The 13,165-nt window shown below is 36.3% G+C and overlaps 1 protein-coding gene across 2 annotated transcripts in view; it reads right to left on the minus strand.

The window, feature by feature from the left end:
* Nucleotides 1–13,165, minus strand: part of LOC6726703 — a 59,583-nt gene that overhangs the window by 13,962 nt on the left and 32,456 nt on the right. For both annotated transcript variants that reach the window (XM_039295643.2, XM_039295644.2), the window contains exon 5: nt 9,435–9,534. In XM_039295643.2, coding sequence (XP_039151577.1) covers nt 9,435–9,534 — 100 coding nt within the window. The remainder of the gene's footprint in view (nt 1–9,434; nt 9,535–13,165) is intronic.

The following is a 13,165-nucleotide window of genomic DNA, read 5'->3' on the forward strand; positions in this document are numbered from 1 at the left end:
CAGCTCGATTATATAATAGCCCATTTTCTATTAAATTAAAAACGAAATTTTATATTGCTGGATACCTAGAATTATAACCTTTAAAGCTCAAAAGAAAACTTTCTTGTATATCCGTTACTCGTAGAGTAAAAGGGTATACTAGATTAGTTGAAAAGTATGTAACAGGCAGAAGGAAGCGTTTCCGCACATTTTAGGTATATATATTCTTGTTCAGGATCAATAGCCGAGTCGATCTGGCCCTGTCCGTTTGTCCATATGAACGTCGAGGTCTCAGAAACTATGAAAAATATAATGTTGCGATCAGGCATGCAGATTTCAGATGCTGCCTCGCCTTTTTTTTTTAGGAAACTACTAAAATTAGAAAAATTAAGGCTAGAGTTTTAATGAGTATAGGGACACAAAAATCCAGCGCGATGCTAAAAATCAAGTTTTTGGCAGACCATCAAAATGAATGTGGTTTAATGAGTTTTAGTTTTAAGTAGGTTAGAAAAGTATTTCATTTACTTGTTTTCCCGTTGTTTCCGGTAAAAGAGGAAAATAAAAACCGAAACTTATGGCTGAAATGTAAATAAATTGACGAGCTATATGGAGTGGGAGAATTAATTGTAGGAGATTATGGATGCTTTCTGCAGCCGCATCCATTTATCTAAGTTTCGCAAGGGGCGTTGCTCCCCTGAAATACAATTAACACATGATACACGTGGCGTAAACTACATATATCATTTGCATAGACCTACGCCTGAGGATGATGTCAACGGTTCCAGAGCTCAAGTTACTGCAAACCACGAGCTGGATGGGGGAATGTTTAGAGTCCAGTGAAAATGAGGGAAAGTGAGATAGGCAGGAGCACTGGTCGTTTAATGATCCTCATAAACTTGTTCGTCCATCCAAAACAAATTTGGGTTCACACATGGCCATCAAGCGGTCCTCAAAGTCAGACCGGCGTGACCAAACCTTTTGGCTTAAATAACTCGAAACATTTCCACATTTACTCGCAGAAGGGATGTTAAATATTAAACCATAATTACTCTGTGAACCTGCTCATGTTTAAATGGGAAGTACTGTGTGCTATCAGCACAGAGTCAGCTCCCATGAAACACTTCCTGCTTCAGAATTAAGATTTCATTCGTGCGCAGATTTGAGGAAAAACCATGGGGTATACTTTGTAGCTGCACTGTCGGCAATTTTCATTGTTGATGGAGGTGGCGTGGTAATTAGTAATTCGTTGCTAATTACAATCATTACCATCTTTGAGAAGAAATATATTCGAATATTCGGCCAGTTCCTTCGACCATGAGTCACGGTCTTCAGCACCAGTTTATTTCGCACCAGGAGCACAAAGATCCAAACAAGGATAACTCGAATTGGCAAAAATGAAAGTCTGGCCGAAGTTACAGTGAGAGTGAGGCCAATCAGCGCAGAAGCCGGGCCAATAAATCGCCGGCATATGGCCGCGACTCGGTCCACCTTTCATGGTCTTCGACTCCATTATCTTTTATTCGGGCAAGATAAATCATAAAAAGCCAGCTCCCACTAATTAGCTTTCATAAAACCAAATGCTGATGGACAGTGCACTAAAATACATCAAGTTAATTGGTTAACGCTTGATATTTATGTCCTTTCAAGTCCAGCAGCATCCGGCCTTTATGGGCCATTTAAAGACAAAGACGTTACAGCGTTGTTAATGAAAATGTTTCTGTGCTAGTAGGACACCTATTGGAATAAGTGGTCAAGTGCGTGGATATCTTGGATATCCCGTCGCTTTCCCCGTCACTTCCTCACCGAAGATCGTCCCTTAATGCGGCCAAATTATGTGCGTGTTCTCCTAATAAATCTGCATTTCTGCGAGCGTGAGTTACAGATTCATTAAAGTATTAATTTAATTAAAGTAATTTGTTAGTGTCTTCCTATAGTATAGCACTCTCAGATTATAAAAGCAATGCTAACGATTTTCTCGTCCTGCCTCCAAGCTCTCTTGGATTTGTATTCAAAAGCCAGAGAGAAAGCTCACGAGACAGCCAGAGTTTATATTGGTCATTGGCATCACTGCACACGACAGTCCGCGTAGTGAAGAAACGCACCTGGAGAATGCGAATGAAAATTTGCTTCAGAAATCGAAAGGTAGCGCAAAAACTAAATATGCTTCATCCCAAGACATTAAAGAAATATACGCTTCAGGAACAACGGTGTGAAAGCGAAAATTTAAGAAAGTTGTTCATATGGAACTTTTTTTGAGTGGTTTGGTTAATGATCCGTAAGTGTCGTGGAACTATTAGGCAACCCTCGTATACGTGGAAATTGACAAGGACTTAAAGCTGGAAAGATGTGTAGGTTAATTTTAATTTCATTTAGAAAATCTTTGATGTGTTGGCAAGCGTTTATGTTTTCGTGTTTTAAGAAATGATAGATGTAGATTGTAGATGTTGCTGAAAAGTGTTGCCTTACATTGTTGTACTTGGGACAGCAAAATAAGATGTGGGATGTGAGCTATCGAAAACGTCACATTGGTCACATATGTTATTGTTTGCAACGTGTATTTCTTTTTAAGTGTAATTGTCTAATGCGTTATTGCTAAGAAGTCTGTTTATTATTTTGATATCTGCAGGTTCAAGATTACAATTGGTTTTTAACCAAGACTTTTTAACGTTCGTGGGAAAAGTGTGGAGTAGCCCCGCTGTTTCTTTGCAGCTAATTCTGCAAACTCCTTTTCCAAGTCCTGTTTTATGATTCTGTGTATTCTAGACTTGTATGCTCCAAAATTCTACGGTAGAAATTTCTTACATTTTTGGCTCCCAGGTCCAGGAGATCATTTAGTGGAATACCGGATGTACTAGGTATGTGATTAATTTCTATGTGCTAAGCGAGGATTATTAATTATTTAATTATTTCTTCTGTATGATTTTAGCTAGAAAGAATGTGCTGGATTGATGGACGGAAACTGAGCCATCACTTACGATTATCTCGAATCCCCTGCTTCTGAGATAGGGGACACTTTTTATATAGGTTTTTAGAATGCTACTTTGGTCTAAAGCAACTTTGTTTTCGGCAGTTCCTAGACGGCAGGTAAAAGAAATTCGAGTCTACCTTAATTTTGCCACTTAAGTCGTCTTAGAACTTGGAATACCTAGTGTTGATATCATTACTGTCTATTAATATTTCGTTGGCTGGTACTGCATGGGCAAACCCTTTCCTTTGCCGTATGCATTTGATAAGAGTTATACTTAATTAGCATAACTCTGACGCTTTGATTAATGTTACTTTTATTTTATTTATGGCTGTTTTGGATAGACCATTGAGGAGGAACATGCATATTCTAGCTTACTTCTTAGAAATGTCTTGTGAAAATGCACTCCTTTCGTGGGATTTGCCGTCAATCCCAGGTGCAACCACTTAATAATCTTAGGAATGCGCACGTTTTGTTGGCTGACGAGATCGCTCGATCGATATGGGCACTTGGGGGGTTATTCGCGGCTATAATTCTTCCTAGATATTTTATTTTTCCACTACGGTAATTGTAGTGTCATTGTGAGTAGTTTGTAGCGTTGCCCTAGCAGATTGAAGTGAATTACGCTCGATTTGGCAGGGTTAAAGGAGAGGCTTAGTTCTCCACGTTCGATTTCAAATTCTACGATTTTTGCCAAAAGCTTTCCCGTGCGCCGGAAAAGGTTGAGCTAATTAGGGAAAAATCTTCTATATTTTGGAATGCAGCTTCGCAGTTATCATCCTTCAGATTACTGCCGTATATGCACAAGCGGACATAAACACTTACACTCCAACAGTTGACACTCCGTGTCAACTATCTTTTTGCTGATAAGAAAGTATTTAGACATCATATTTAAATAAGTCGCATTGATCTGTTCGACGATTCAAGTTTGTGACAAACTTTGGAATAATTGAACATTTGTTCTTGATTACTACCTACTTGTTACTATCTGCTTGTATTTCATTCATAAATGTATGAAAACTAAATATAAATCTGGTATTTCGGTTTAAAATATCATTGATTTGTACAAAATTCCCCTGTGGTAATAAATTGTTTGCAAGTCCTGCATACTCCAGTATAAGACCAAACGGATTACGCAGTTTCTGAAAGATGTTTGCCTAAACACATTGTATTGGCAACTGGTCATATATGTAGGAATCGGAAATAAGCCCGAAGAGATGCCGAGAGACGCGAAGTGGTCTTCGGTTCTCATAACGCCACAAGAGAGCGTGAGAGAATCGAAAGAAGAGAGATGAATCAAATTGACGAGCAGTCGGTGCCGAGATCTCAAGCGTAATGCATTGTACCGGCCATTTTTGTAAACCCATTAATGTTTAACATCACACACACATGTTTTGCTAAATATTAGTAAAATAATAAATAACAATTGTAATAATACAACGTCGTCTTAGGAGGTTTTGGTCATTAAACAGAACCCTGAGCTCACATTAATATACCAAAACAAAAAAAAAATTGGTTATCTATAATAACTTCTCCCGTATTATAGCAGAAGCTTTGAAATTTCATCACATTTATGGGGAATAGACACGATATGCATATATAAATAATTCTTAAGTTTTTTATTAATGTGAGATCAATACCAGTAACTTCCGCGAAAATCGTTGGTGCATTAAATGCTTCACGAACCGAATTGCTATCAATCGTGCTCCCGAATACCCCGGTTTTTGGCTTGTCTAATTCTAATGAATTTATCAAAAAATAATTTTGAAATATTTGTTTCCTTTCCTTAATTTTTTTTAATCTTCATCATTAGTTATGCTCCATTTCTTAAAAATGATTTTATAGATTGCCTTAACAATGAGTTCAAAGAAACGAATCCAACAATAAAGTGGACTCAAGCCATACTTCAAATGATCCTGAAGTGGTAAAAATTATTCACTCTTGAAAAGAAAGTCGAACGATTTCGCGTTCGTACTATCCGGTACCAATCCTTTTTAGTATTCCGGAAGCTTGGACCACGCTTTCGCGGCCTTTAAAATTAATTCTTGCGGCTTCAAGCCACAGTGCTTTTTGCGGTAAGAACGCACGAAATTGAAATAGCCATCATTCGTTACCGGTCCTTGATTGGTGCCCTTTTTATTGGTGTCACACCGACCCCTGACCTTGGACAGGTGAGTGCCCTTTTGGCAGTTACCTTAAGTATACCTGCAGGTATAAGATATATGCTTTGTTTTTACCATTTAACTTTTTAAGAAAATTAGCCGAGTTCCCGTTGTCCTCGGCCCAAATATATGCTTTAATGGACTAATCTTATTATTTGCCTTTCCAATTTCTATTAATGTTAGGAATCGGAAACAAGCCAGAACAGCAAATAGGCGGAAACGCGAAGTGGTCGTCAGTTCTAATAACGCCACAAGAGAGCGTGAAAATAGAAAGAAGTGAGTTCAATCAAAGACACTAGAATAACAAGATGCGTAACGGCCATACAAATTTTTGGCACGCGATTTTTTGGCCGTGGCTCTAGAGGTGGCTCCAGGCTCTCTTGAGTTTTTGTTCGAGAGAGAAAGAGCGGAGAGCGCTACAGCAAACAGCTCTTTTCTACGCATACAGTGATAGCATACAACTGTATGTGTGCATACGTGTGCTCATGCATTGTAAATTTGACCAAATATGCCCTTCACCTTAGAAGTTCGTTGACTTTAAATCTATATTATTTTTGATTAATTGGCTCCATGCGAAAAATTCTTGTTTTGTCTTGCCTTAACGTTATTATTATTTAAATAAAGCTTAGAAATAGTAATAGCCGAATCTATGTACATCACAAAATAAATTTCGAAAATGACTTTATATTAGAATACTTGTCATTAGGGTATTCAGCTTGCGGCGTGAGAAAAATTAATATGGCATTGATTGTTGAGTGCTTGTGTCCGCACTTCGTGCCTGACGATATGACTTTTGCAACGAACTGTTTTCATATTTTTATTTATTTTATTAATTTTTAGTTTCTACTACGTATTATTATTTTTTATGAATTATTATTATGAAATATTATTTTTATTATTTATGAATAAAATTATTATTTTTTTATGAAATTAAAAAATAATTATTATTTTTATGAAATATTTATTTCATATTTATTTATTTATAATATAAATAAAATAAAAATAAAATATAAATATGTAAACGGTAGCTAATTCGAGCGGCGATTTTAACAAACGAATTTAAAAAAATTTTAAAATTATAATAGTCAGGGAATTTTTATTTTATTTCATCATATGACTACGAAATTGGCCACAACTCCAAATATGTAAATTCGTTTCTTCGATCAGAATTGATTTCGGCCCGAAAATCGTCTTCTAGCACAACACGCAACATATACGCATTCTCGTCTCTTGTTTTTACTCACACAAGCAAGCTAATTCTATTATTAGATTTCTTACGCTCTCAGCGTGAGCGAGCGGAAAGAGAGCAAATTTGGCCTTCACCAAAAAAGTGGCTGCATAGTGCCAAACGAATGTATGGCCGTTACGCATCTTGTTATTCTAGTGTCTTTGGTTCAATCAAATTGACGAGCAGTCGGTGCCGAGATCTCAAGCGTAACACATTGATGTGCACATTTTTGTAAACTCATTAATGTTTAACAGCACACACCAGGGAGGATATATTTTTTATAAATTTGTTATAGTTTTTTAGGTTAGTTTTAGTTTTACCCGTTACTCGTAGAGTAAAAAGGGTATACTAGATTCGTTGAAATGTGTGTAAAAGGCAGAAGGAAGATTTTCCGACTATTCCACTATTCCACTATTCGAGAACTTTTTGTTTTTCCCTTTTCGTCCATTCACTTTTGATGTACGCTAAATTTTGGCGGGCTCACGATTCCGAGAAAGTGCAGCTTCTTTTCCTCCGCTTTTTCAACAGTCTAATATATATAATATAGTATATATATATAGTATAATATATATATAATTATGCCTGTAATTGAGTGAATGACCCATCAACGGAACTTCCTTACGTCTGTGGCCTCTTGCCAATAAGGAAATCGAAAACTATCAAAAGAATCTTCACTAAATTTTGAATTAGAATATCGGTTTGAAGCTGTGGCTTCTTGGGAACTGGTTCAATCCCTTCCAATGGTTTGGAGAACACAACCTGCTCCTATGAATGCTTATTGATTTGCTTTATGGGACTGTTGAAAGATAACTTTCTCTAAAAAAAATATATAAAATTGGTTTGTTAATAAATATTAAACATAATTTTGGGGACCCTTCTTATTTAACATGTCGTGTTGTTTGTCTGTAGAATCGATCAGCTTATTTTAAATTCCTTAAATTCTTTCTTTAAAGAATTTTAATTCTTTTGGAAATTTAGTAATACTATTTTTAGGAAAAACATGGTGGCTATCAGCATTTTGTATAGATACAACAGATTAAACACTATGTCCAATTTGTTTAAACGCATCTAACAATTTCATTTAAAAAACAATATTCGATAAATAACGCACTTCTGTAAAACTTCACCTTTAAAAACTAAAATCAAAACAGCCACTTTGAGCATGACTCTTGTATGATCCGAATGATTTGTATACCTGAATATGAAATCCCCTGACTTGTTCAATAGTGCTATCGAGCACTATATCGATAGGAAACTTAAGTTATACTACTTTTGAGAAATATCAAGAATAAGAATATCAAATTGTTAGGATCTGTATTTATCAAGTCAAGATAAAATTTATATTTAAAGTATAGTGGAACATGCAAAATTTGGTATAATATGTAAAAGGTGCGTCATCTGTTATTACTTGACCAAAATAAGAAATAGTAAAACAAGATTAAAATTTTGTCAATAACAGGACCAAGAATCGGATTAAACTAATAAATGGGTATATAATAGTCGAGGAACTCGACTATAGCGTTATCTCGTGTTTTTTCTTTGTTTCTGAATTGCGCCTTAGAAATTTAATGGCTGTCTGCCCGATTTTATTAGCTGGCATTTGATTTTCCTGCTCCATTTTCTTTGGTCGGAATGTCCTTTGTTTTTTTAGCAGCGATGACATCTTAATTTGAGTAAGGTTTCGGAATTTTTTCTCGTTGAACTTACAACTTGTCTCATGCCATAAGCTCTGTGGCATGCGTTGGTTTTTATTTTATAACTTTGTTTTTATGCCATTTCTCAGTTGCTTAGCTGCCGTCACATAATTTGCACTTTTTACTTTCTTTTTATTTCTTCTACTACTGCTAAGTAAAGGAAATAGATAGGTCAACAAACTTGGCAAGCTGAGAACATCTCGGCACTTGAAGTGCAAGTTTTATAAAACTGCTTAGAAAAACGACTCAACAAATCTTATGTAGAATTTTGTTTGGCTTTAATTTAAAAGATATATTGCCTTTGTATGTTTGACTCAGCTACTCAACAATGAATAGTGTAATTAAACAAATATTTTATTTATGTTATATGTTCCTATTTTAAATGGGTAGAACAAATATTTTTCATAATTATCGATTTTTACTGTAAACGGTATATTTAGCAAGGTAGTGTTTGAATTCTTACAAGAATAATTTACTTTAATCATTACATTTGTCAAGGAAACTTAAAAACGTTTGCTTTGCGGCTGGTTCGGCTTTCGATTAATCCGAAATTGATGTCCATCGGCTTCGTTTAATTGCCACTTTTGCTAATTAGGTAATATGACGTCACTGACTGGCGGTTCGCCTGATTAGCGCAGCCACCTAATTAAATTTCATATGCAGATGTGTCAACTTAATGGTGCTCTGTTTGCTCTTCCCCGGCCCCTACATACATATATGTATACCCCCTCATTCCGTGGACTTCGCTATCTTTCTGCGCCTGTCAGCGTTTGTGCAAACACTCAGCGAGCAGCGTTAATCATAATAATGTCGCCACTAATTGCATTGCGTATACGCACACGTGTACTAAGAGTTGGCTACAAGCTGCCACTTCCTCCACCCCCTTCTAACTCCATAATTTGGCATTACGTGGGCGCGCCTCCTGCCACAGCCACGCCCACCTACTGCCCACAACCATCGCTCTTTGAGCTCTCGGCAAATGTGTTTATTTAACATTTAGGCAACCAGCATTCGCCCCCAGCCATAAAATGAGGTTACGGATTAATCAACCTTAGTCTAGAATCACATATGATGATATGGGATATAAATAGGTAGGGTAGACAGGTCCTCTGTTCAAAGTGGACCTGAGACATTATTTATAGCAGTGGACGCATATCGAGGTATTATATATTTTTCAGTTATTATTGATTATCCCTACGGCAGCTGTAGGCTATAGTGGTCCGATTCAGGATGTTTCCCCATATATACTACCTACAATAGAAGGAGGTGGCAGCTTCAACTGTCGATACTGGTAAAGAATACCTTCTCTTTATGCGGTAGCAAATATCTCCTTTAGTGAGTTGCCTACTTTTGACTGAAATCATTTCAACCATTGCAGCGAGGGTGCAAAAACGAAAGGTACTTACCGCCAATATAGATATCAACTTGCGACCAGTTCAACTTGGTGGAAATGCTTTGTACAGCTAGGGAAATTGCTTCGAATGACGGCAGAAAATTGCTGGAGATCTGTGAAAACGAAATGGTTTAAAGTTAGACCAAAGATTTTCTGCCCAGTGGTATATGTGGTGGTATTAACTAGGGGCCCACACCCTGGTCCCATTAACATAACTCTTCACCGCCTTCAACCCAGATTCCCGTAGCTTTTACTCTTTTTTCGGCTCCCTTGCCTCTCTTTTTCCTTTCTCCACCCCCAATCCACGCAATCACCTTTTGTCTCTGTGTGCTGCAAATAGAAAACCTAAACACGAACTCCAGTGCTCAGCTGACTTGTTTGTAAAAGTGAAACAAATTGAAAGCTCAAGCAATTAAAGAAAGGCTGGGAAAGCGTTGAACACGTAGGGGTGTTTCAACTTGGCAGTCGACAATGGGAAATTGCGTGTGGATTGAGTATGTTAAAGTTAGGCATACTCGTGTAATCGAGGATATATAAAAATGTGTGTAGTGCAATATTATACGATTATATAACAATCTAGAGGTCTTATCACTCTGCATTACCCTTAAGTGAATCACAAAATACGATTACGAATTAACAAATAAATTTATTTTGTTACATTTTTTTCACTCTTCCGATCAATAATACAAGAGATTATTATTAACAATTAACAATTTGAATATTGAAGAAGTTTAATTGAATTGAATATCATTGAATGACACCATATCCTATACTCCCATAAAAAGATATTCGAAAAACAATGTTTACAAGACCTTTGGGAAATGAAAGCGTTTGTTCTTTTTTGTGTTTGGCTGTAACATTACATTTTCTTGGCATAATTTGTATAGATTTATATCATTTTGCATTTTATTTTTCATTTTCAATTTGTCTTCTGACTTCAAAGCGAACGGTCTGGTATTTTTACACGCTCCTAATTATATTTGTCGAAGCCAGCGGTGGTTTATAATAAATTCTTTAATACTTATATTGGTATATGTATGTACATATTTATTAAAACCTCGTACGTTTTGCGAGTTAAACAAATTTAAGTAATCTTTAAAGTTTCTTGGTTTTTTGCTTTGTCTTTTGTTCACATCAAGTGCATTGTGTGGTGTTTGTGTGCACACTAACTGCACTGTGCACACGCTCTCTCGCTCTCCCACACAAAATGGAAAGTTCTAAGCGTGCAGACTGCGCTCTTGCGGTATTTTGATTCTGAACAGTGAGTGGTCCGAAATAAAAACATTATGGAAACAAATGTTGTCTCCTTCCAAAAAACCAAAAGCACCCAAAAATGACTTGTTGGCTGGTGGACAAAATGGTGTACGTACACAAGTTGCGCTGGTTTCAGCGGCAAAACAAGTAATGTTGCCCAGGATTTACGATCGAGATGAAATCGCTCTTGCGCCAAACTAAGGTGACTTACGGGACTGATCTAGCTATATATAGTTTTCTCGTTTCCGCGCTAGATCCGCAGCTTAATAACCGTAAGCAATTAGAGGAGTCTCCAAGGTCACTGGTAATTCTTTGGCTCATTAGGTTTGTGAATTTTAAAAAATCGGAAACATGAATTCTAGGGGTCAGACAATTCAATCACGTCTAATCAGGGCATTTCAGTGAAGCATTCACAACAACAGACTTTAATCAATACTCGTGGCCGAATCCCACATTGCCCCCGTCTCCTTTGTGACCCCTCCATCATCGTAATCGTCGAGCACAAAAGGTCCTTACTCGTTGGGGGTTGGACAAAAAATTCGATTTTCGATTGGCATTGATAAGGGGCACTTCTGCTGGTTTGGGGGTTGTCGATTGAGGCAGGGGCTGCCTCGGACTTAACTTTAAGTTGTACCTTTTTCTCGGCCGGCGTCTTGTAAGCTTGTTATACCCTAGCAGAGGGTATATCAATTTCAATGTGAAGTGTGTTTGGCGTTGGAGTTTGCAAATGTCTCGATCATACATGGAAAAGAAATCCTAGCTTCTTCTTTGCACCGATCATTATGCCTTCTTGTTAGGCGTATAGCAATAAAATAATAGTTTCGCATCATTCTGTTTTTTGTTTAATATAATATTAATTCAAGGGTATACTAGATACGGATTGCCAGAGCTAGCTACCTTTTTTTGTTTATACATATATTGCAGGACAGCTGCCTTTTCGATGGTCGTTTGACTACTTCATTATTTTGGCAGACGCAATAAATGAAAAAATCGTTTCAGAAAATACGTGTCGTGTAGGCAGCTTGAGCACATAATCTTATTATTATTTTTAGAAAATATTAACACACATTTTTACAAAAAAAAAAAATAATAACAAAAGAGAAATATCATTATGATTATTGGGAATGATATTAAATTGAAAGGAATACATATGCCTTTCAGTTCTTAAAATTTTTTACCGTCGTAATAATTCAAAAGGTGATTTTTTATTGATTTTTAGGGTATTTAGACCAAATTGTTTTATAATCTTATAATTATTAAAACCAACAAGTCGAAAAAAGTTTATTTGCTGAGGCAACATGATCATTTAAATTGTGGAGGTGTCACGTTTCATTTAGTGTACGCTGTATTGGGACCACGTTTTCGACCAGTTCTATTTATGTAAAATGGTACCCTAGATTCGTTGAAATGTATTTACCAGTTAGAAGAAGGCGTTTCCGACCATATAAAGCAAAGTGTATAAGGCCATGTGCGTCTGTCCGTATGAACTGTAGGAACTATACATTAAAGCTAGAGAATTGAGCTTGGACATGAAGACTCCAGATACCACAAAAAACGCATTGTCTCTTGTTTAAATTTATAAAATGCCTTAGCTTTTAAACTTCACTTTACACAGTTTCGCGATGTTTTGTATAACTAATTTGTTCGTTTGTTTTGCCATTTCACAAATTAAAGTGCTTAATTTTCCTTTTTACTAAGCTGTGAACAGTTAGCTTAAGCTCTAATTTACAGATACAATACAATGTATTTTCATTGTGCAAACAATTTCTAGACAAACTGTACATGTAAGCTAGATTCTCTCTTTCTTATAACAGATAAAAGACTAACCTTGAATTTGCACTGTGTAAGTTATTATGGCGGTAAATATGTTTATTTATTTATGTTTTATTCTTCTCTTTCTAACGCTGTTCAGGCGCCCATAATTTCTTATTTCTCTTTTCATTGGTGTGAATCGATGAAAAAGCACCTCTGAACATTTCGGATCTGATGACCTGAAGGACAGTATGCAACGAGATCTAGATCGAAAAGGATTTTGGTTTGAAATGGTTTCGGAAATAATAATTTCGAGGGCTGCAAGTCCTAAGTTGTTTATATTATCACCAAATAAAACCTAATTTGACCTTTTTATAAATTTTTATCGATTTTCCAAAAAAGTTTTTGCCGCATTCCTCATTATATTCTCCAAAAAAATTATGAAATTTCGGGTTCTCACTTCCACTAGCTGAGTATCGGGTATCTGAAAGTTGGGGATTCATTCTCTCTTACTCTTGTTAGTTTCTAATGTAATTCAAATTATATCAAGGAACCTTTATTCGCACTTGATTACCAGTTTTACTTTCTATACACATATAGAAATGTGGGCGTGAGAAATCATCATCATTTCAGTCTTTTCCCCCTCCAAAAAATCGAAGAACAAAGATTGTTTAGCTTGAGCTGGTTAAAAAATTAGAGTTGTTTCAGAAATCTAAAGCGAAGATTTCATATAGAACG

Source organism: Drosophila simulans, chromosome 3R (assembly GCF_016746395.2).
Source record: "Drosophila simulans strain w501 chromosome 3R, Prin_Dsim_3.1, whole genome shotgun sequence".
In the NCBI taxonomy this organism is placed as follows: domain Eukaryota; kingdom Metazoa; phylum Arthropoda; class Insecta; order Diptera; family Drosophilidae; genus Drosophila; species Drosophila simulans.